A 23,498-nucleotide genomic window follows, 5' to 3' on the forward strand; every position below is an offset into this window, starting at 1 on the left:
GTGATCCACCCACCTTGCCCTCCCAAAGTGCTGGGATTATACGCGTGAGCCAATGCACCTGGCCATCCCCCAATTCTTTCTCAGGAAGGAACAAGAGGACCCTTCCGTAGCCATGCCCCAAACATCCTCTGGTCCTGAATGACTGAGAACCTTCCTTCTGCTTCTCTTTTTGTTGGAGGAGGAGGCTGCGGTAGGCATTGGCTTTTCTTCTTAATACCACATTGCAGCCGGGGGCGGTGGCTCACGCCTGTAATACCAACACTCTGGGAGGCCAAGGAGGGAGGATAGCTTGAACCCAGAAGTTCGAGACCAGCCTGGGCAATGTAGTAAGACCTTTTCTCAATAAAAATGAAAACATAAAAACCACACTGCCTCTGACTCAACCAACCACAAATGGACCACCACCTGTGCTCCTCTTCTGGGACCTTACCTTGACTCCCCTTTTACCAAGTCTTCTATAGCCACAGTCCAAGTTTATATTTCTCCCTCTTTCCAGCCAAGAAAGTGGCCAACACGACCACTCCTTGCCCCGAGACTTGCAGACCAGCAACTGAACCTTTTTTTACTCCCACAGACCCATCAAACTCTTTCAACTGCCCTTTCGGGGCCAGCGTTGACCCGCTCCTCCTCCCGACTGCTCTTTCTCTCCTTCTCTGGTGGAACTACGAACGCAAAGGCTGCCACACTCTACATCTGACAAATCACCAAACTTTCTTTAATTGCTCATCGTTTTAAACCCTAAAACGATCACCATCTTTATCTCGGGTGGGTGGGGTGCGGCAGAAAGCACATACTTTTCACCATCCCAACTCCATAGTCACCCCCTCTCTAACAGATGCCGGTTCTAAACTGACGACTGTCCCCTTATTCACCATTAGGTGCAATCTATTGAACGCCACCTCTGAGCCGGGCCCTGCACCTATCCCTCCCGACTCCCGGGTCCCCCTCGAGCCCGCCCCCGCTTCACCCACGGTAGCTACCATGTCTCCAGGGGTCTTTGGGCTCCACTGCTCCAGACACGATATCCTCGTCGGACGGGAACGTGACGCGCTTGGCTGCAGCCTTGAGGCGCCCATCGGCGGGGGGCGATGCGGGGCTGGGAGACCCGGCCTCGGCGGGGGCCTCTTCAACGTCGCCGTCCGCGCCCGGCACGGGCGGCGCCTCCTGCGGCGGGATCTCCATAGCCGCCGCCGCCTCCTCACGGGGGCCCCGGGGACATGCCCCGGGCCCCGGATTTGTCTCTCCCGGCCCGCCCGCCGTCCCGGGGCATGGGCTCCGCCACTGCTTCAGGCGCCGCCTCCGTCCGCTCTCCTAGTCGTCGTAATCGTCGCCGCCGGGAGCCCAAGCGCGCCTCCGCCGAGCCCCGCGCGAGCCTGCCCGTTCGCAGTCACACTTTCGCTCTAGGCTGGCGAGCCCGCCGCTTACTATAAGAAGCAGAAAATCGATTTTAGCGACTTGCAGGTAGAGTTGTCCCGCGGGTGACATAAAAAGAGAAACAAAGGGCAGGAAGGGCCACGGAAAAAAGAAACGTGAGCAGCGAATCAGCAGAGCTGGAACTGCAGACTATGAGGGGCGGGGCGAGGTAGACGCCGTCTCCAAGAGCAGCGCGCAAGCGCGAAGCTGAGCCCACGCCTCCCCGCCTGAGTCCAGATAACGAATATTCAGCTCCCGCACATTCGTCAAGAGTCCAGGGAAATGGAGTGCATAGAAATGAAAACACCTAGCGGGGCGCGGCGGCTCACGCCTATCATCCCAGCATTTTGGGAGGCTGAGGCAGGAAGATCGCTTGAATCCAGGAGTTCGAGACCAGCCTGGGCAACATAGCAAGGTCCCGTCTCTACGAAAAATTTAAAAATTAGCAGGATCCGGTTACGGGAGCTTGTAGTTCTAGCTACTTGGGAGGTGGAAAGATCACTTGAGCCCGGCAGGTTGAGGCTGCACTGATCGCGCCCCTGCACTACGACCTGGTAGACATAGCGAGACCGTGTCTCAACGAAAGGAAAGAAATGGGCCGGGCGCGGGGTCTCACGCCTGTAATCCCAGCACTTTGGGAGGCCGAGGCGGGCGGAATACGAGGTCAGAAGATCGAGACCATCCTGGCTAACACGGTGAAACCCCGTCTCTACTAAAATTACAAAAAACTAGCCAGGCGTGGTGGCGGGCGACTGTAGTCCCAGCTACTCGGGAGGCTGAGGCAGGAGAATGGCGTGAACCCGGGAGACGACGGAGCTTGCAGTGAGCCAAGATTGTGCCACTGCACTCTGGTCTGGGCGACAGAGCAAGACTCCGTCTCAAAAAAAAAAAAAAGAAAAGAAAGAAATGAAAACATTGAGGCTAGACTAACTGATGAAGAGTGGTAACGGCATAAAGAAGTCGAAAAGAAAGACGGATAGGAGCTGCATTCAATATATGAGTACAGCTGATGGATGCTGACAGAGAGGGATCCTCCGGAGACGAAGCCTCGGTCTCTTCGGTAGTCTCCAGTGTTCCATTTGCTCGCCGCAGTTACATCAACAGCTCTCTGTATAGGGGTAGTTGCATAAAATACAACTTAAATCACAATGCTAAAATAAATATGAGCCCATGAGCAACGCTAAAATAAATGTGAGCCCATGAACGGTATCATAGGCCTGATTTTAAAAAAACAAAACCTAGAAGAAGATAGAAATTCCAAAGGCGAGAGACGAATCTGCCAACCCAAATCCTGGGTGACAAGGCTGGTGGGTCACCGAGGCAAGAACAAACCAGCGCGAGCTCAAGCCACACCCCTAGGCTCATACCCAACGCTTGACATTCGCCGCCGCACTTTCGCCACGCTTTCCCAAGCGCACCCGGCAAACTGAAGGAGGTGGGGCTGAAACCATAAAAGGGGACTGGGCGGAGCGAGCCGCGTCGTCGCCAAGGCAACTCGAGAACTAGGCGTCGCGAACCGACTGAAGGCAGCTGAGGTTGCTCCTGGCGCGGTTCATCATCGGCCGCCGCACTTTCGCGACTGAGACAAAACGACGCTCACCTTTACTTAATGGAAGGCTCCGCTTACATCCTGAATTTAAGGGAACTACAGAAGGGGACAGAAACTGCTTTCTTTTTAAACAATGCCCTGAAAGGTTACTAGTGACAGGGGACTTAGTGAAGCGCGTGATGTGAATGGCCAAGCTACACGGCTGGAGAGAAAAGAGGAGGGGATGAAGTTGGACCCTGATCACGAATCCTCGGCCTTTTATCAGGGGCGCCGCCACTCGAGATCCGACCATTCACCTCCAACGAGGGGACAGCGAATCTGCTGTCGTGTGCAGTCCACAGCAACCACAGGTGGGGCAACAGGAGGAGCGCTTGGGCATGACCACGTGACCCAACATGAGCCACCGCCCACCCCAAAATGAAATCAAATCCTAATCTCCCAATCCCGGCATTCCGGTCACTCCAGCATTTCCAGGAGACTTGCGGCCCGGCAGCCCCTACACCTTTATCTGGGCTCCTGTCCCACTTGGCCCAGCCCCACTGGATTCAGCCCTGGGATAACCACCCTACCAGCTCCTAAAGATGACTCCATCCCCGTGGGTATACTTAATTAAAGAAAGAAAAACAGGAGTCGAATTTTCCTGGGGTAACTGGTTCTTTAGCAGGAGGGGAGCACTGGGGAGTATCTTCAGGGTGGCTGAACTTTGCAGCCTCTTTAATAACGTCCCCCTGTGCAGGTTGTCTCCTTTATCACCCCAGCCCGATGCCCTGGTCTTCAAGAAATGGCAGCAGGCCCATATTTCTGTAGGGTTCAGAGTTCTGTGAGGTAGAGCATTCCTTCCAATGGAATCTTAGAATTCCTAGAGTTGCAGAATTTTACTGACTAGACCCAGAAGGTCTCAGGAGTCCAGACTTGCTTAAAGCTTGGCTGAAAATTCCAAGGGAGCTCATAACTCCATGGGGCCCAGAGTTCCTGGCTTGGGAACATTGGGAGGCCTGGGATACGGTGGCTTAGCCTCAAGCAGAAAAGTGAACACAATGTCTTTATGGCTTGAAGGTATATGAAATAATGTCACTACATCGGAGCAGCGCCTCTGCTTGCACACCTATGGGAGTCTGCAGCTGTGACACGTAGAAGTTGGCCACATCCAGGTCGGTGGCTCCAAAGTGGGCGGCCACACGCACACCCTCGTGCAACGTGAAGCTCACCTGATGACCCACCATGGCCAGTAGGCTGCGGAGGTAACGCTCCCGAAGGGCAGCTCGGGCCCGCTGCTCCTGGAATTCCGGGGATTCTTGAGCTATGGGACACTCCTGGATTTCAGGAACCTCTGGCCTCACGGGGGCTCTGCGTCCATCAGGGGCAAAGCCACGGCTGAAGCCATCAGGGCCCCGGGGCAGCCGGAGCACAGGCACAGGAATGGTCACTGGAGTTTGCATTGTCTTGGCTGTTGAGTGAAGAAAAAGGGCAGGAAGTCATTACATGGTAAGCATGGGGCTAATGGAGGTGGGAGGAGTGGAAGCAGAGGCTGGTGTGCCTAGGCAGCTCCACTTCACCTGTCCCAAACCTGCTAAAATCTGTCCCATCATTCCCTAGTGGCTTGGATCAGAAACAAAGTGTCACATGCACAAAAACATGAGCCCCATGAAGGCAAAGACCTTTGTCTGCTTTTAAAACAGCTTTATCTCAACTTCCAGGCAATAAAAATTTGCCAAAAGATGAACTCGGCCAGGCATGGTGGCTCATGCCTGTAATCCCAGCACTTTGGGAGGCCAAGGCAGGAGGATCACTTTGAAGCCGGGAGTTTGAGACCAGCCTGGGCAATATAGTGAAATCACATTTCTACAAAAAAAAAAAAAAAAAAATTATTTTACATTAGTTGGGCTACTCAGGAGGCTGAGGGAGAAGGATTAGTTGAGCCCAGGAGGCTCAACTAATGTAAAAAATTATTTTACATTAGTTGGGCTACTCAGGAGGCTGCAGTGAGCCGTAATCGTGCAACTGCACTCCAGCTTGGGTGACAGAGTAAGATGCTGTCTCTTAAAAAAAAGAACAAACCCCACCTTTCTCTCACACACAACCCATCCAATCCATCAGGAAATTCTATCTTCTAGATAGACTCCCACTCACGCAGGAGCTAGCTTGAAAGGTCTCCCAGTGGCCAAATCTGGAATTATTTGAATACAATAATGATAGTGACAGATTATAACCCACTGGGTAAAACAGAAATCCATAATCCATACTGATAATAAATAAATGAATAAGGAAGAGAAGAAAAATACAATCCTTACTGTAGACTGGCAAGTAAATAAATATAAAAGGAATAGATGCAAAAATGTGTGGATAGGGCCGGGTGCAGTGGCTCACACCTGTAATCCCAGAACTTTGGGAGGCCAAGGTGGGCGAATCACTTGAGGTCAGGAATTCCAGACCAGCCTGGCCAACATGGCGAAACCCCGCCTCTACCAAAAATACAAAAATTAGCTGGGTGTGGTGGCATGTGCCTGTAGTCCCAGCTACCTGGGAGGTTAAGGCAGGAGAATCATTTGAACCCAAAAGGCAGAGGCTGCAGTGGGCGGAGATCGCACCACAGCACTCCAGCCTGGGTGACAGAGTGAGACTCTGTGTCAAAAAACAAAACAACATGGATGGGAGTTAGATGAAGTATAAGGTAGCTACATAATATTAACAGACTCATAAGATATTCATTCACTGTAAAGGGCAAACACAAATTTATAGTGGAGGAACCTGGTATACACCCCCTTAACTTAGTGATCAAAGCCAACATCTCCAGGAATGGAACACTAAGAAGGACAGGGCACCACTTCTGTGTTATTCCTTTTTTTCTTTTTTTTTTTTTTGAGACGGAGTCTCGCTGTGTCCCCCAAGCTGGAATACAGTGGCGCGATCTCGGCTCACTGCGAGCTTCACATCCTGGGTTCACGCCATTCTCCTGCCTCAGCCTCCTGAGTAGCTGGGACTACAGGCGCCCACTACTGCACCCGGCTAACTTTTTGTATTTTTAGTAGAGACGGGGTTTCACCATGGTCTGGATCTCCTGACCTTGTGATCCGCCCACCTCAGCCTCCCAAAATGCTGGGATTACAGGCATAAGCCACTGCGCCCGGCCCTTTTTTTTCTTCTTAAAGAGACAGGGTCTCACTATGTTGCCGAGGCTGTTCTCCAACTCCTGGCCTCAAGTGACCTTCCAGCCTCTGGGCCAAACAAGGACAACGGGGACAGGCATGGTAGCTCACGCCTATAATCCCAGCACTTCGGGAGGCCAAGGTGAGAGGATTGCTTGCGTTCAGGAGTTCAAGACCAGCCTGGGCAACATGGTAAGACCTTGTCTCTACTAAAAATAAAAACCATTAGCCAGGCATGACAATGTACTCATGTAAGTCCCAGCTACTCAGAAGACTGAGGTAAGAGAATCACTGGAGCCCTGGAAGGTTGAAGCTGCAGTGAGCTATGATCACGCCACTGCACTCCAGCCTGGGCAAGAGTGAGACTTTGTCTTAGAAAAAACAAAAACAAAAACAGCCCAACTAACCTGGGCTCTTCAAAAATATTAAAGTCATGGCCAGGCACGGTGGCTCACGCCTGTAATCCCAGCACTTTGGGAGGCCAAGGTGGGTGGATCACGAGGTCAGGAGATCGAGACCATCCTGGCTAACAAGGTGAAACCCCGTCTCTACCAAAAATACAAAAAATTAGACGGGTGTGGTGACGAGGCCTGTAATCCCAGCTACTCAGGAGGCTGAGGCAGAATGGCGTGAACCTGGGAGGTGGAGCTTGCAGTGAGCCGAAATTGCGCCACTGCTCTCCAGCCTGGGCAACAAAGCAAGACTCTGTCTCAAAAATATATATATATATATATATTAAAGTCATAAAAGACAAAGAAAGGCTGAGAAAAAAATGTATAAGGCTGGAAGGAGTGTCTCACACCTGTAATCCCAGCACTTTGGGAGGCAGAGGCGGGCAGATCACTTGTGGTCAAGAGTTCAAGACCAGCCTGGCCAACATGGCAAAACCCCGTCTCTACTAAAACTACAAAAATTAGTCAAGCATGGTGGCAGGCACCTGTAATCCCAGCTATTCAGGAGGCTGAGGCAGGAGAATCGCTTGAACCTAGGAGGCGGATGTTGCAGTGAGCCCAGATGGCGCCATTGTACTCTAGCCTGGGCGACAGAGCAAGACTTTGTCTCAAAAAAAAAAAAAAGAAAGAAAGAAAAATACACACACACACACACACACACACACACACACACACACATATTTATTTATTCACAACCTAACACTTCTCACCTCTTCCAGTGCCAGCATTCTGCTGCCGTCACCGACGCTTCCTGCCTAGAGTACTATAGTGAACTCCCCTCTGGGTCCCTGGCTTCCACCTTCACCACCCCCAGTCTACAACCCACACCCTGTTTGTTAATGCCCGAGTCAGATCACATGTCTTCTCTGCTCAGAGCCTCTTGTGGCTTCTGTCTTGCTCAGAGACAAAGTCAAAGTCCTCACCACAGCCCTGCTGACCCTGTGAGCTCTGGATCCTGCCGGCACCCTCGTGGTTACCACGCTTGCTCTCCCCACCCCAGCCACACAGGCCTCCTCGCTGATTCTCAGGCGCGATGCCTGGCAGTCCCTTCTTGGGCCCTTGCACTTTCAGTTCCCTGTATCTGCCTGCATCTCCTTTCCCTCCGTAAGCTTCAAGGTGGCCACCTTGCTTTTCCCACTGCTGGATCTCCAGCCCCCAGAAAACTGCCTGCCATAGAGACCAATGAGAATTCATGAATGGGCCGGGCATGGTGGTTCACGCCTGTAATCCCAGCACTTTAGGGGCTGAGGCTGGAGGATCACTAGAGGTCAGGAGTTTGAGAGCAGCCTGGCCAACATAGTAAAACCCTGTCTCTACTAAAATACAAAAATTAGCCGGACGTGGTGGCACGTGCCTGTAATCCCAGCCACTTGGGGAACCTGAGGCAGAAGAATCACTTGAACCTGGGAGGCAGAGGTTGCAGTGATCAGAGGTCATGCCGCTGTACTCCAGCCTGGGCAACAGAGCAATACTCTGTCTCAAAAACAAACATTGGCTGGGCGCAGTGGCTCACACCTGTAATCCCAGCAGTTTGAGAGGCTAACGGAGGTGGATCACAAGGTCAAGAGTTCGAGACCAGCCTGGTCAACATGGTGAAACCCCGTCTCTACTAAGAATACAAAAAATAGCTAGGCATGGTGGCACATGCCTGTAGTCCCAGCTACTCAGGAGGCTGAGGCAGGAGAATCGCTTGAACCTGGGAGGCAAGGGTTGCAGTGAGCCGAGATCTCACCACTACACTCCAACCTGGGTGACAGAGCAAGACACCTCTCGAAAAAAACAAACAAACAACAAAATAAATGAAGAGTGGAGATCCCAGGCCAGTTTAGCTGTGTGACCTCACTAAGAGACAGCTTTCTCTTCCACTGTATGGAAAAATAGCCCCAATTGCTGCCTATGCTGTTATTAGGATTCAGCAGGCTCCTGCCAGACAGGGCCTGGCACATACTAGGTTCTCCATAATAGTGAACTGCTCTTGTTGTTAGTATTGCTGTGTGACCTGGGGTTAAACAGCTTGACTAATCTGTGCTGTTTCCCCATCTGTAAAACAGAGCCCTAACTCACAGGGCTGGCATGGGGACTCAATGACGTAACTAACCTATGATGTCTGGCATATGTCTGCGACATATGAAGCACTATGCTGTGATGTCGAACGCATATAGGGAAATGCCAGCCTTGTGGGTACAGACCTGAGAGAGGAGGACCTACGTTTTAGCAGCTGTACCACTCCTTGTGGCTCTCCCTGTGGTGGTCCTCTCCTCTCTAAAGCCTAGTGAGGACTAACTGAGCTGAGTGACAAGCGTTGGGTACCCAGGACCCTGGGGCCAGGCACAGAAGGGAGGTGACTGAAATTGTCCTTTTTCTTTCTTTTTTGGAGACAGTCTCACTCTGTCACCCAGGCTGGAGTGCAGTGGCGCCACCTTGGCTAACTGCAACCTCTGCCTCCCAGGTTCAAGAGATTCTTGTGCCTCAGTCTCCCAAGAAGCTGGGACTACAGACACACACTACCATGTCTAGCTACTTTTTGTATTTTCAGTAGAGACAGGGTTTCACCATGTTGGTCAGGCTGGTCTCCAACTCCTGATCTCAAGTGATCCGCCCACCTCAGCCTCCCAAAGTGGTGGGATTACAGGCATGAGCCACTGTGCCTGGCCTAAATTGTCCTTTTTCTTATTAGGCTCTTCCTGTCTCTGCACATGAACTATGAGCTCCTTGCATGACAGGACCCTGCAGAGAGGCCAAGGATGTGAACCAGGGCTACTCAATCTGGACACTATTGACATTTGGGGCTAGATAATTATCTGCTGTGTTGTGGGGCCTGTCCAACGCATAGGTGTAAGGCTGGAGCAGCATCCTGGCCTCTGCCCCCTATTAATAGATACCAGTAGCATCCCCTCTTCAAGTTACGACAGCCAAAAATGTCACCACTGGTGAACACTGAACTGGTGAATGTGAATTGCATCTCAATACAATGTTTTTTTTTTAAAAAAAGTCTCCATGAATTGTCAAACGTCTCTTGATAGCCCCAGATGAAACACTGAGGCAGACAAACAGGTCACAAAGAGGGAGGAAGGAATAAAGATGGCCATAGAAGACATGAACATAGGCTGGGCGCAGTGGCTCCTGCCCATAAGCCCAGCACTTTGGGAGGCCAAGGTGGGCAGATCACCTGAGGTCGAGACTAGCCTGACCAATATGGAGAAACCCTAATTCTACTAAAAATACAAAATTAGCCTGGTGGTGCATGCCTGTAATCCCAGCTACTTGGGAGGCTGAAGCAGGAGAATCACTTGAACTTGGGAAGCAGAGGTTGCAGTGAGCTGAGATTGCGCCATTGCACTCCAGCCTAGGCAACAAGAGTGAAACGCTGTCTCAAAAAAATAAATACATAAATAAATAAAATTAGCTGGGCTGGGCATGGTGGCGGGCTCCTGTAATCCCACCTACTCGGGAGGCTGAGGCAGGAGACTTGCTGGAACCTGGGAGGCAGAGGTTGCAGTGAGCTGAGATATTGCGCCACTGCACTCCGGTCTGGGCGACAGACTGGGACCCCATCTCAAAAACAAACACACATCCCAAAAATAGCCAGGCATGGTAGCACATGTCTGTAATCCCAGTTACTCAGGAGGCTGAGGCATAAGAATCACTTGAACCTGCGAGCCAGAGGCTGCAGTCAAGGTCATGCCACTGCACTCCAGCCTGGACAGCAGAGCAAGACTCTGTCTCAAATAAATAAATAAACAAATAAATAAAAATTTTAATTAATTTTATTTTATAGAGATGAAGTCTCACTATATTGCCCAGGCTGGTCTCCAATCTGGGCTCAAGCGATCCTCTTGCCTCAGCCTCCCAAAGTGCTGGGATTACAGGCCCTGAGCCACCACGCCCAGTCACTAAATTTTAATTTTAGAAAGGAAGAGGTAGCTGGGCACGAGGTGGCTCATGCCTGTAATTCCAGCACTTTAGGAGGCTAAGGCAGGTGGATCACTTCAGCCCAGGAGTTTGAGACCAGCCTGGGCAACATAGCAAAATCCCATCTCTAGAAAAAACAGAAAAATTAGCCGGGCAAAGGGTACGCTCCTGTAGTCCCAGCTACTCAGGAGGCTGAGATGGGAGGATCTAGTGCGCCCAAGAAGGTTGAGGCTACAGTGGGATATGATTGTGCCACTGTACTCCAGCCTGAGAAGAGTGAGACCCTGTCTCACAGAAAAAAAAAAGAAGAAGAAAAGAAAATGTTACAAAGAGCTCTCCCTGTGAGGCATCTAAACCTCATCACCCACTCTGCATAATTAGCTGCCATATCTTACTGATCTCACATGCCCACAGGTGGCCCAAATAGAATCTTCCTTGGCAAAATTTTTTTTGAGACAGAGTCTCACTCTATCGCTGAGACTGGAGTGCAGTGGGGCGATCTTGGCTCACTGCAACCTCTGCCTCCCGGGTTCAAGCGATTTTCCTGCCTCAGCCTTCTGAGTAGCTGGGGTTACAGGCGCGTGCCACCACACCTGGCTAATTTTTGTATTTTAGTAGAGATGGGGCTTCACCATGTTGACCAGGCTGGTCTCCATCTCCTTGTCTCAGGTGACCCGCCCCGCCCACCCCGCTCGGCCTCCCAAAGTGCTGGTATTACAAGTATAAGCTGGCGCGCCCAGCCGGCAAAATTGTTTTTATTTTAACTTTATTTTATTTTTCTTCTTGGCAAAATATATAGCAGAGGTCTGTGAACCTTCTCTGTAAAGTATTTTACTGTCACTGCTCAGCTCTGCCAAGTAGCACAATAGCACCCATAGACAACATGGAAACAAATGAACATGGTTGTTCTCCAACAAAACCTTACTTACTGGGACACTGAAATTTGAATTTTCTATCATTTTTATGCACCAAAGGAAAGTTTTCTAGCCAGATGCGGTGGCTCACAACTATAATCCCAGCACTTTGGGAGGCTGAGGCTGGAGAACTGCTTTAGCACAGGAGTTCAAGACCAGCCTGGGCAATAGAGCAAAATCCCATCTCTACAAAAAAAAAAAAAAAAAAATTAGCTGGGCATGGGTGGTGTGCGACTGGAGTCCCAGCTACTAAGGAGACCGAGGTGAGGGGAATCGCTTGAGCCCAGCAGGTGGAGGCTGCAGTGAGCCGTAACTGTGCCAATGCACTCCAGCCTGAGTGACAGAGTGTGAGACCCTGTCTCCAAAAAAAAAATGCACTCATCCACATTATCCAGCATTATCATCACATCATCTGAGTACCTGCTGTGTGCATGACCCACGTTGGGCGGTCTTGGAAACACATCTAGGACTGAGACAGCGCAGTTCTGCCCTTGTGGGCTCACAGTCCAATAGGGGACACAGACCTGTCCTCAGGCAGTGATGACCCAGAGTGAGCAGGGCTGGAATGAAGGAGTCCAGAGGAGACATCGGACCAGACTGGGGGACAGGGGGTAGTTTCAAGGGAGCCCAGGAAAGAGTCCTAGGATGAGATTACATTTGAGCATAGACCTGAATGAAATTAGGAATGGAGCCATGTGGAGATTCCAATCAGAGCGAAAAGCAAAATGCAAAGATCATGGAAAGGGTGGCTTTGGGGCGTAGCAAGGAGGCCAGCGTGGAGGAGGTGGGGACAGGAACAGAGAGAGCGCCTTGTGGGCTGTGATGACAATTCGGGTCTCTACTCTGAGACTGAAGCTGCTGGACAGTTCTGAGTGAAGGACAGACAGGATCTGGCTTAGGGTCCTCAGGACCCTCTGCCCGCTGCATGGACAATAAACAAGGAGACTGAAGGGAGACACCAGGAGTGCCATGAGGAGGCCACTGTAGGGCTCCAGGTGGAAGAAGATGGTGTCTAGGATGGGCTGGGGACAGTGGGAATGGGGAGAAGTGGTCAGCTTGGACTATGTTTGAAAGGTCGAGGCTGGGCGCAGTGGGTCACGCCTGTAATCCCAGCACTTTTGGAGGCTGAGGTGGGTGGATCACCTGAGGTCAGGATGAGACCAGCCTGGTCAACATGGTGAAACCCCATCTCTACTAAAAATACAAAAGTTAGCTGGCCGTGGTGGCACACGCCTATAATCCCAGCTACTCGGGAGGCTGAGGCAGGAGAATTGCTTGAACTCAGAGGGTGGAGGTTGAAGTGAGCGGAGATCGTGCCACTGTACTCCGGCCTGGGTGTCAGAGTGAGACTCCGTCTCCAAAAAAACAAAAACAAAAAAAAGGTCAAGAGCCCTTGCTGATGGACAGGATGAAGGTTATATAATTTGAGGGAAAGAGCAGCCAAAGGAGACTCCAAGGGTTTTTTGTTTTGTTTTGTTTTTCCTGACAGGTAAGACCACGTGAATGGAATTAAGGGATATTTGCGTTTTCTAATTTTTTTTTTTTTTTTAAGAGTCTCGCTCTTGTCACCCAGGCTGGAGTGCAGTGGCATGATCTAGGCTCACTGCAACCTCCGCCTCCCGGGTTCAAGCAATTCTTCTGCCTCAGCCTCCCGAGTAACTAGGACTATAGGCGCGCACCACCACACCCGGCTAATTTTGCATTTTCAGTAGAGACAGGGTTTGGCCATGTTGGCCAGGCTGGTCTCGAACTCCTGATCCGCCTGCTTCGGCCTCCCAAAGTGCTGGGATTACAGGCATGAGCCACCGTGCCCGGTCTTGCATTTTCTAATTTTTTAAAAAGCACATTTACTTATTTACTTTGAGGTGAGGTCTCCCTATATTGCCCACACGAATCTCCAACTCCTGGAGTCAAGATACCCTCCCACCTCAGCCTTCTGAGAAGCTGGGATTACAGTCCCACGCCACCACGCCCTGCTTGCATTTTTTAAATTTCTCTGACCACTGTCACTCCACTTTAGTCAGGCCTCACCAGCCCCCAGGGTCTTTCCTGAGCCTAGGTTAACACTGGAGTTTCAAGAGAAACACCCTCGTCTCCAGGGTGAGTACTTACTAAATGAATTAGATGAGTGGCCAAAGAATTCTGTTAAATCCCTGGATAAAATGAAATTAAGGGAGGGTCAGTATAGGGCCTTGTATTCTCCATTAGGAAAAAACCCAAGGGAGATTTGGTCATATTGATGCAATCCCCATTTTCGTAAAGCGGCCAGTGAAGCTGGCAGGTCTAATCTTTCCTTGGGCTGGGTGCGGTGGTTCACACCTGTAATCCCAGCACTTTGGGAGGTGGGGGGGGGGGGGGGGGGATCACCTGAGGTCAGGAGTTCCAGACCAGCCTGACCAACATGGCTAAACCCTGTCTCTACTAAAAAATACAAAAAAAAATAGCTGGGTGTGGTGGCACACGCCTGTAATCCAAGCTACGCGGGAGGCTGAGGCAGGAGAATTGCTTGAACCAGGGAAATGGAGGTTGCAGTGAGTGGAGACCGCCCCTCTGCACTCCAGCCTGGGCAACAGAGAGACTCTGTTTCAAAAAAAAAAAAAATCATTTCCTTGGTGCCAGCTGGAGGGTGGAGGAAGAGGGAGCAAACTCAGGCCCTCACCTGTGCCCCATGCAGAAAGACAGACTGTGGAGCCAAGGTGTAACCTGATAAGAAACTGGTTAAAGAAAGGTCACACAGGGTGTGCCCAGGAGGGCAGAGGCAGACATTATCCATTCTCTCTGGTGACCTGGCCTCAGAGGCCTTTATCCTTTCAGTCTCCAAGGCAAGGATTTCCGAAGGTTTCAGGGAAAAATGCCCAAGCCCATCCCCCACAACTTGCAAAACTAGTCTTTTACATTCAAGAGCCCAACACTTAGGTCAATGGCAGGGGCAGGGGTTTCAGACCTCTCTCCTGGTAGCCTTGGTGCTCCAGAGAAGAGATCAGCTCAGTGGACAAACATTTGGCCAACTCTTCACAATTGCCAGAGTGGGGAACCAGCTGAGTTGTCAACTGAGAAGCCGCCAGACCTAATTAATTAACCAAGGTGCTGACGTGTCCACAGACACACACACATACACACAGCGTCAAGACTGCTGAATCGTGATGCAAATTAGTTAAATGGGGCCACCCGAGAAGGTCAGAACCCCAAGCACAGAATCTCTCCCCTCCCCTTCTCCCCTGGGGCCGGTCAGTTTCCTTTCAATTCCACCCTGACCACCCATTGCTCTCCTTTTCTTATACTAAGCAGGTCCTCCCGGCCCCCAGGCGTCCACTCCCCACACCGCCCTGGGCGTTCGGACTGGACTTTCTTCCCACCTCCTGGTTCAGACTGAGCGAGCGATTCCGCTCCAGGTAAAGCGGGATGACTGCCACCGATGCTGCTGTTATCGTGGCCATTTATTATTTTCCGGAGGGGGAGTTTTCCGCCTTCTCCCTTCTCCTCACCCCACCCGCGTGGGACATTCCCGCAGCCGGCGATCGCCAAACAGTCCCTGATACTAGCGTCTGGGGACCAGAACGTCCCTCCAGCCGGCGCTGCAGGCTCAGTCCTGCCTCTTTCCGTCACTCCGGGCGTTGCACGGGGGTAGGCGTCCAGAGCTGGGGCCGGGGAGAGGGAACCTGCTGGCGACCCCCCGCCACTCTATACTCACCGAGGTCCGCGGCTACTGGCGCCCCCACTTCCGCCGGCGCCCCAGCTGCAGAGGCCCGGGCAGGCCGCGAGCCGCGGAGCCTGGGTTCCGCCCGCGCCGCCGCTACTGCCCCACGTGGTCGCGGGCTGGCTCGCGGCTTTGCGGAGCACTTTGGTCCGATCTTCCTGCCTGCGAGTTGGGGGCGTCTGGGATGCCCATTTTCGGCAGGAAGAAACTGAGGCTCAGAGAGGGGAAGACTTCCTCCCTGTTGGGTTAAGGGCAGAGCTCGGTCTTTGCATCCCCATCCCCCTACATGTAGGCACTCCTACCCCTCGCTTCCAGTGGGAACCCCCGCTCCTCTACAGGAAACCTGGAGATCATGGTTTCAGATGCCACATACGAAGAAAGTAGCTGGGCTGGATCAGAGGCGGGTCCTCCAGCTCTCCCTGCAGTACCATTTTACAAAGGGGGAAACTGAGGCCTTGAGTAGGGAATAGGAATCTCCCTATTCCAGGCCCAGTCAGAATTCACTTTCTCCATGCGGGGTCCTATTTACGCAGAGATCCTGTGGGCGTTTGCTTTCCACTAGATCACCAAGGCCTAGTGCCAGGTACACAATTTGGTGCTTTGCAAATATCTGTTGAAAGAATATCATCAGGCACATAGTAGGTGCCCAATAAATATTTGTTGACTTAACTATGAACGAGTAGGGGCTGTATTTATGAACAAGACAGACTCCCATCCTGCCTTCTAGAACCTACGTTCTAGTGGGGGTAGAAGGGACAGAATAGGGTAAAACGAGCAAATATGTAAACAAGATCCTTCAGGGTTTGATCAAAGTGATGTATAAAGAATAAAATAGCCGAGCGCGGTGGCTCAAGCCTGTAATCCCAGCACTTTGGGAGGCCGAGACGGGCGGATCACGAGATCAGGAGATCGAGACCATCCTGGCTAACCCGGTGAAACCCCGTCTCTACTAAAAATACAAAAAACTAGCCGGGCGAGGTGGCGGGCGCCTGTAGTCCCAGCTACTCCGGAGGCTGAGGCAGGAGAATGGCGTGAACCCGGGAGGCGGAGCTTGCAGTGAGCTGAGATCTGGCCACCGCACTCCAGCCTGGGCGACAGAGCAAGACTCCGTCTCAAAAAAAAAAAAAAAAAAAAAAAAAGAGAATAAAATAGGCCGGGCACGATGGTTCACGCCTGTAATTCCAGCTCTTTGGGAGGCTGAGGCGGGTGGATCACCTGAGGTCAGGAGTTCGAGACCAGCCTGGCCAACATGGTGAAACCCTGTCTCTACTAAAAATACAAAAATTAGCCAGACGCCTGTAATCCCAGCTACTCCGGAGGCTCAGGCAGGAGAATCGCTTGAACCCGGAGGTGGAGGTTGCACGATCTGCGCTGAGATCGTGCCATTGCACTCCAGCCTGGGCAACAAGAGTAAAACTCCATCTCAAAAAAAAAAAAAAAAGTAAAATAAGGGCAATGGGATAGTGGGTGGCTGGGTTCCATGGAACTTAAAATTGGGTGGTCTGAGGCTGAGTGCAGTGTCTCACATCTGTAATCTCAGCACTTTGGGACGCTGAAGCAGGAGGATCGCTTCAAGCCAAGAGTTTCAGACCAACCAGGGCAACAAAGCAAGTCCCTGTCTCTATTAAAAAAAAATTTTTTTTTGAAAATTTAAAAATTACTTTTTTAAAAAAAGGGTGATCAGAGGAGGCAGGATTGAAGAAGAAACCACCTCAGATAACCTTCTAGTTCCAACCTGCCCTACCTCCTTTGACAGATGGAGAAGTAAGATCCAAGAGGGAACTGGGGACAGATGGAGGTCATGGAGTGTAATTTGCAAGGCCTTCAGCAGGGTGGGGCTACTTTAGATACTGTTGGTCAGGGCCCTCTGCTCTCAGGAGGACAATGGAGCCCCGACCTGAATAACAATGCAGAACTCCAAGAGATCAGCATCTGAAATCAGCATCTGGGCTGGGGACAGCTGGGGGAGGACCGGTTCTGGCCCTGACCTCAGGGGGCTTGCATTGGGTGGGGGAGAGGACAGTCCACAAGCAGTTCTATACTGCCATGCGGTCGGTGCCAGGAAGAAAAGAATACTCATCAGGGATTGAGGGTGGGGCAGGGTGTCAATGCCACTTCAAACAGTGAGCAGAGAGAACTGCTTAGGGGAGGGAAGTTCAAGGAGGCGGAGTGGAGGCAGGTGAACTGCTTGGCTATTTGATTTTAATGGCGACTCCTGGTCTAGGAACAGAGTTGATGTGTATGATTACAGTCCTCCTCTGCTCAAAACCCTCCCAAGGCTCCAGTCTCAGGAAAACCAAAAGACCTTAAAGCGATCAAAAGATTGCTTGGATCTGCCCCCATTTTTTCACTGAACTCAATTCCCAACCCGTATTGCCTCTCCCTTTCCTTGTAATTCCTCAATGCCCAGGTCCACTAGCTGGCTTCCTTCCCTCCAACCCCAGATCCACCATGCCCTTTCCCAGCACAGGGGAGAAAATTGAATCCCTCAACCCCAGTAACCCTCTCCGCCTTTCCAGCTTTCTTTTGCTCCATGGCACTGGTCATCATCAAGGGCCATCTATATTTTACCTAATTATGTTTATAGTGTCTTCTCCCACCGTCTAAACTCCGTGCAGGCAAACATTATCGTCTGTTTGTTCCCTCCTGTATTCCCAGTGCTTCAAACAGAGTCTGGCGCACAGGAGGCACTCAGTGAATGCTTGCAAAATGAATTTTTATTGTAATGCATTTAATGGAATAGCCCAGATTACTATTAGGCACCTAATAACAAACGTGACCGACTATTTTCTCGCTTGGAGGTGTGTGTGGGCATCCCGTGCCTCAGTTTCACCCGCCCTAAAATGGGATCAGGGATAGCTGTTTCAATGCCTTGTGGGAATTCGGTGTGATTAAATTTGGTCACTAAGCCAAGCGTAGGGGGCACTGCCTAGATTGAGTTAGGCCGCCGGCAGGGCCCCAGCAGCGCGGCTCGGTCCCCTCCCATCAGGCCCCGCCCTGGTAGGCGGAGCCACGTGCCCGGCCAGCACGTGTAAGAGTTCGCAGCGGGTCGCCGCAGTCACTCACCTGAGCGCGCACGGTCCGCGCGTCCTCCGCTCGTGCGTCCTCCGCCCGCCCGCCCGCTCGCTCGCCCGCTCGCTCGCCCGCTCGCCCGGCCCGCGACTCATGTCCCGCCGCAAGGCCGGCAGCGCGCCCCGCCGAGTAGAGCCCGCGCCCGCAGCCAACCCAGACGACGAGATGGAAATGCAGGACCTCGTCATCGAACTCAAGCCCGAGCCAGACGCGCGGCCCCAACAGGCCCCAAGACTGGGGTCCTTCTCCCCGAAGGAGGTGTCCTCGGCTGGGCGGTTCGGCGGCGAACCGCACCACTCCTCTGGCCCCATGCCTGCCGGGGCCGCCCTTCTCGCCCTCGGCGCGCGGAACCCGTGGACTCTGTGGACACCGCTGACCCCGAACCTTCCTGGTGAGCGCCCCGTGCCCTGGGCCCAGCCTCCCTTACCTTTGACCCTCGGGTGGGACCCCTCCCTTTGGGCATGGGCCCCTCACCCTGCCTTATCTCTTTCGCCCCGTCCTGCCCCCGAGGCTCCCTTCTGACCTTCGGTTTCCCCTCTCCTTCGGCACCCTCAGCCCCCATCCTGGCCCCACCCCACGCTCACCACCCGCTTCCTCCCTGCAGACCGCCAGCCCTGGACCGACAAACACCCAGATCTGTTGACCTGCGGCCGCTGCCTGCAGACCTTCCCGTTGGAGGCCATCACTGCCTTCATGGACCACAAGAAGCTGGGCTGTCAGCTCTTCAGAGGCCCCAGCGGCGGCCAGGGCTCAGGTGAGTAAAGCCGGGTGCAGTCCCCCTCTCAAGTTCAAGGGCTGGGCTTCCTGCTGGAGAGGGACTGGGCTGGACGGCAGGGCACTGAGCACTACTTCCCCTTTCTCGCTTCCCATCGGGTGCAGCCTAGGCGTGGCCAGGGCCTGCCCGTCCTGGGGCAGGGACTAGTGGTGGTGGTGGGAAGGGGGGACAAGGGGGGTTGGGCAGGGAAGGAGGGGGCCGCCTACAGGGTGTGGCCAGCCCCAAAAGACTAGCCCGGGATTTTGCCCCCCACACACACACCCCAACCTGGTTTCACTTCTCCTTCCCCTTGGCCAGAAATAACTGGCCAGGTGGCTGGACCAGGGTGGCAGTAGGGGGGGACCTCTGGGGAGGGCAGTGGCCCGGGGGGAGGGGGAGTGGAGGCCAGCTGGAATGGGGAGGTTGCCACCTCCTCCTGTCTGTCAGTTCTGATTGAGGTGCTAGTACAGCTAACTGTTCCGAGCCAGGGAAGGGGCTTCTGGCTTCCCTTGGTGATGGAATCTCCCAGCACTGCGTGGTGGGAATCCCCTGGTTTGAGCGAGCTCCCGGGTGCTGGACACCAGGGTTCCTCCTCTTGGGAGGGAATTAAAATCCTTCACATGGCACTTGACCCTCAGTGAGCTTTTGGTCAGTGTTGGCTGCAGGGCTTAATCCAAACCTAATTTCCAGCCCCCGCCCCTTGCCCTCCTGAGACTTTTGAGAAGCGGAATTATTTAGGGTTGGGCCAGGGAGGGTCTGGTGGTGGGAAAGAGGAGGGGCTTGTGACTGATTGAATCAGCTTTAGAGTTGGAGCATGGAGAGTGGCCTGGTGAGCCAGGGAGCGAGGGGCTGTGATAGAATTGCTAGAACAAACCACTGCAGGGCTTGGAGAATCGTGGACACCTTGGTTTCACAGGCTCTGCAGTTTGAGCGCTTATGTGGACCTAAGCTCTCAACCATTCCCCAAGCGAGGTCACAACCGCCCTTGAAAGGGAGGGGATCTCTAGGGTCCCTGAATTCTAGCAACTGAGGCACACAGAGGACTATGTCTTGCCCAAGGTCACACAACTAGAGAGCAGAGAAGTCTGCATTTGAATGCAGGCCAGGCCTGTGTTCTTGACCCGGGACTGGTTGTATCACAAAGGTTGTCTCGTGCAAGACTCTAGAATTTGAAAAATGGAAAGGCAGTTCAGCTAGGAAGTGTCCTCTGAGAGTACCCCGAAGGTCCAGATAAAAATCCAAGTTCAGGTTTGGGGGCTCTCAATTTGAGATCCATGTAGAGGGTGGGGAACCCAGGTCACTACCACTTGTTTACTATGTGGCCACTAAGCTTTCTCTGTAGCTATCCCCATTATTATTATTATTATTATTATTTTGAGGCGGAGTCTTACTCTGTCACCCATGCTAGAGTGCTGTGGCACAATCTCAGCTCACTGCAACCTCCGCCTCCCAGGTTCAAGTGATTCGGCCTCAGCCCTCCAGGTAGCTGGGACTACAGGCGTGCACCACCATGGCTGGCGAGTTTTTGTATTTTTGGTAGAGACAGGGTTTCATCATGTTGACCAGGCTAGTGTGTCAAACTCCTGACCTCAGGTGATCCACCTGTCTCGGCCTCCTGAAGTGCTGGAATTACAGGCATGAGCCACCACGCCTGGCTATCTCAATTACTTTAAAAATCATTGTTATTAAACCAAAATTCCTTTTTTTTTTTTTTTTTTTTTTTTTGAGACAGAGTCTCACTTTTGTCACCCAGGCTGGAGTGCAGTGGTAGGATCTTGGCTCACTGCAACCTCTGCCTCTTGGGTTCAAGCGATTCTCCTGCCTTAACTTCCCAAGTGGCTGGGATTACAGGTGCCCGTCACCACGCCTGGCTATTTTGTATTTTTAGTAGAGACAGGGTCTCATCGTGTTGGCCAGGCTGGTTTCAAACCCCTGACCTCAAGAGATCCACCCGCTTCAGCCTCCCAAAGTGCTGGGATTACAGATGTGAGCCACTGCGCCTGACCTAAACCAAAAATCTTATTCAAAAACCTCTGTTCCCAGCCGGACATGGTGGCTCATGCCTGTAATCCCAGCACTTTGAGGGGCTGGGGTGAAAGGATTACTTCAGGCCATAAGTTCAAGAATAGCCTGGGCAACGTAGCAGGGCCCCGTCTCTTTAAAAAATACTAAATTCAAAATTTAAAGCAAAAAAAAGCAAGCCTCGTTCTGCCCTCTCCCCCTCCCCCAGTAGTCTGGATTGAAATCCCAGCTTTACCCCTTCCAAGCTGTGCCACCCTGGGAAAATGCCTCTCTGTGCCTCAGTTTTCCTATCTGGAAAATGGAGATCTTATTTTCCTGTCCTGAGGGAAAGCTGGGCTACGAGCCATGGCTCAGCACCTAGCATGTAGGAAGCGCTTACTGAATTAACGTAACTTTTTTTTTTTTTTTGAGACAGAGTCTCACTCTGTTGCCCGGGCTGGAGTGCAGTGGCGCGATCTCAGCTCACTGCAAGCTCCGCCTCCTGGGTTCACGCCATTCTCCTGCCTCAGCCTCCCAAGTAGCTGGGACTACAGGCCCGGCTAATTTTTTGTACTTTTAGTAGAGACAGGGCTTCACCATGTTAGCCAGGATGGTCTTGATCTCCTGACCTCATGATCCGCTTGCCTCGGCCTCCCAAAGTGTTGGGATTACAGGCTTGAACCACCGCGCCCAGCCAACTTAACTTTTCAAAAGGTTTTCAAACACGTGGCCTAGCGCAGTGGCTCAGGCCTGTAATCCCAGCACTTTGGGAGGCCAAGGTGGGAGGATCACTTGAGGTGGAGCGTTTGAGACCAGCCTGGCCAATATGGTGAAACCCCCTCTCTACTAAAAATACAAAAATTAGCCAGGCGTGGTGGCGGGCGCCTGTAATCCCAACTACTCGGGAGGCTGAGGCATGGAATAGCTTGAATCCGGGAGGTGGAGGTTGCAGTGAGCTGAGATTGCACCACTGCACCCCAGCCTGGGTGACAGAGTGAGACTGCCTTTAAAAAAATGGTTTTCCCATCCTGGCTAACACGTTGAAACCCTGTATCTAATAAAAATACAAAAATTAGCCGGGCATGGTGGCGGGCGCCTGTAATCCCAGCTACTCCGGAGGCTGAGGCGGGAGAATGGCGTGAACCCAGGAGGCAGAGCTTGCATTGAGCCAAGATCCGTCATTGCACTCCAGCCCGGGCAACAGAGCGAGACTGTCTCCAAAAAAAAAAAAAAATGGTTTTCAAACACAAAGCCTCAGGTACTCAGCACCCACTCCACAGATTTTTCGTGTCCACTCCTCCTCTGAGCATCAGCTTCCTGGTCCTTCCGGAGTGTGTGTGTCTTGTTACTGCCAAGTTCTTGGCCCCTGCAGGAGGGCCTGTCCCACAGAAGGTGTCCAGCTGGCAGCTGTGAACTGCAACCCCCATGACTCCTTCCTCTCCGCACTAACACTCTGCCTCTTTTTCTTACCAGAACGAGAGGAGCGAAAGGCCTTGAGCTGCCTGCGCTGTGGCAAACAGTTCACAGTGGCCTGGAAGCTGCTGCGTCATGCCCAGTGGGACCACGGACTGTCCATCTACCAGACAGAATCAGAGGCCCCGGAGGCCCCGCTCCTGGGCCTGGCCGAGGTGGCCGCAGCCGTGTCGGCAGTGGTGGGGCCAGCAGCTGAGGCCAAGAGCCCCCGTGCAAGTGGCAGCGGCCTCACCCGGCGGAGCCCCACCTGTCCCGTGTGCAAGAAGACCCTCAGCTCCTTCAGCAACCTCAAGGTGCACATGCGCTCGCACACAGGCGAGCGGCCCTATGCTTGCGACCAGTGTCCCTATGCCTGCGCCCAAAGCAGCAAGCTCAACCGCCACAAGAAGACCCACCGGCAGGTGCCGCCCCAGAGCCCCCTCATGGCCGACACCAGCCAGGAGCAGACCTCTGCGGCCCCTCCGGAGCCGGCTGCCCATGCCGCTGCCCCCGCCAGCACCCTCCCATGCAGCGGTGGTGAGGGGGCTGGAGCCGCCGCCACAGCAGGTGTCCAAGAACCCGGGGCTCCTGGCAGTGGGGCTCAAGCCGGCCCTGGTGGAGACACTTGGGGAGCCATCACCACAGAACAGAGAACTGACCCTGCAAACAGCCAGAAGGCATCACCCAAAAAGATGCCCAAGTCAGGGGGCAAGAGCCGTGGGCCCGGGGGCAGCTGTGAGTTCTGTGGGAAGCATTTTACCAACAGCAGCAACTTGACGGTGCATCGGCGCTCGCACACCGGGGAGCGCCCCTACACCTGTGAGCTCTGCAACTACGCCTGCGCCCAGAGCAGCAAGCTCAACCGCCACCGCCGCATGCACGGCATGACGCCTGGCAGCACCCGCTTCGAGTGCCCTCACTGCCATGTGCCCTTCGGCCTGCGAGCCACCCTGGACAAACACCTCCGGCAGAAGCACCCTGAGGCGGCCGGGGAGGCCTGAGCCCAGGAAAGGCCGCCACTGTCCCTGGCACCGCCACCAACACTTGTTGACCTCCTGTTTTCGCCTCCTTCTCCAAGTAAATTTCCCCTTTTATTTACACTCGTTTGGACTCTGGCTTTCTTGGGGTGCTGAGGT

General features: G+C 53.0%; 3 protein-coding genes and 1 long non-coding RNA gene across 8 annotated transcripts in view; 2 read left to right on the forward strand and 2 right to left on the reverse strand.

The window, feature by feature from the left end:
* Positions 1 to 1,549, reverse strand: part of PPP1R37 (protein phosphatase 1 regulatory subunit 37) — a 53,935-nt gene extending 52,386 nt beyond the window's left edge. Inside the window, exon 1 of the mRNA XM_023182403.3 lies at positions 981 to 1,549. Coding sequence (XP_023038171.1) covers positions 981 to 1,182 — 202 coding nt within the window. The 5' untranslated portion in view covers positions 1,183 to 1,549. The remainder of the gene's footprint in view (positions 1 to 980) is intronic.
* A 659-nt stretch (positions 1,550 to 2,208) lies between these two features.
* Positions 2,209 to 9,556, forward strand: LOC111520007. The gene is made up of 3 exons (XR_002724537.2): positions 2,209 to 3,312; positions 4,019 to 4,447; positions 9,238 to 9,556. It is a non-coding gene; the product is annotated as an uncharacterized LOC111520007 (long non-coding RNA).
* On the reverse strand, positions 3,598 to 19,034 carry GEMIN7 (gem nuclear organelle associated protein 7). 5 transcript variants are annotated; one of them, XM_023182398.2, is made up of 2 exons: positions 18,800 to 19,034; positions 3,598 to 4,409 (listed from the first exon to the last, which is right to left on the reverse strand). In XM_023182398.2, the coding sequence occupies exon 2, from the start codon at positions 4,399 to 4,401 to the stop codon at positions 4,006 to 4,008; it is 396 nt and encodes a 131-aa protein (XP_023038166.1). In that variant the 5' UTR covers positions 4,402 to 4,409; positions 18,800 to 19,034; the 3' UTR covers positions 3,598 to 4,005. The 5 variants fall into 5 exon arrangements, with proteins under 5 accessions (XP_023038166.1, XP_023038165.1, XP_023038167.1 ...); XM_023182397.2 differs by lacking the exon at positions 18,800 to 19,034 and adding an exon at positions 15,078 to 15,354; XM_023182399.2 differs by lacking the exon at positions 18,800 to 19,034 and adding an exon at positions 14,743 to 15,071.
* Positions 17,182 to 23,462, forward strand: ZNF296 (zinc finger protein 296). Its single transcript, XM_023182396.2, has 3 exons — positions 17,182 to 18,546; positions 18,760 to 18,909; positions 22,384 to 23,462. Exons 1-3 carry the CDS (start codon positions 18,249 to 18,251, stop codon positions 23,361 to 23,363), a joined length of 1,428 nt encoding a protein of 475 aa, XP_023038164.1. The 5' UTR covers positions 17,182 to 18,248; the 3' UTR covers positions 23,364 to 23,462.
* Positions 23,463 to 23,498: the final 36 nt, after the last annotated feature.

The sequence above is a fragment of the Piliocolobus tephrosceles genome, chromosome 21 (genome assembly GCF_002776525.5).
Source record: "Piliocolobus tephrosceles isolate RC106 chromosome 21, ASM277652v3, whole genome shotgun sequence".
NCBI classification, from domain to species: Eukaryota; Metazoa; Chordata; class Mammalia; order Primates; family Cercopithecidae; genus Piliocolobus; species Piliocolobus tephrosceles.

What these genes read in the sequence shown, in the direction of transcription:
- GEMIN7 (XM_023182398.2), bottom strand. Translation starts at nt 4,401, where the DNA reads ATGCAAACTCCAGTGACCATTCCTGTGCCTGTGCTCCGGCTGCCCCGG.
- ZNF296 (XM_023182396.2), top strand. Translation starts at nt 18,249, where the DNA reads ATGTCCCGCCGCAAGGCCGGCAGCGCGCCCCGCCGAGTAGAGCCCGCG. An exon ending in GCTGACCCCGAACCTTCCTG is followed by an intron (nt 18,547 to 18,759) that starts GTGAGCGCCCCG and finishes TCCTCCCTGCAG; the next exon opens with ACCGCCAGCCCTGGACCGAC. An exon ending in CAGCGGCGGCCAGGGCTCAG is followed by an intron (nt 18,910 to 22,383) that starts GTGAGTAAAGCC and finishes TTTTCTTACCAG; the next exon opens with AACGAGAGGAGCGAAAGGCC.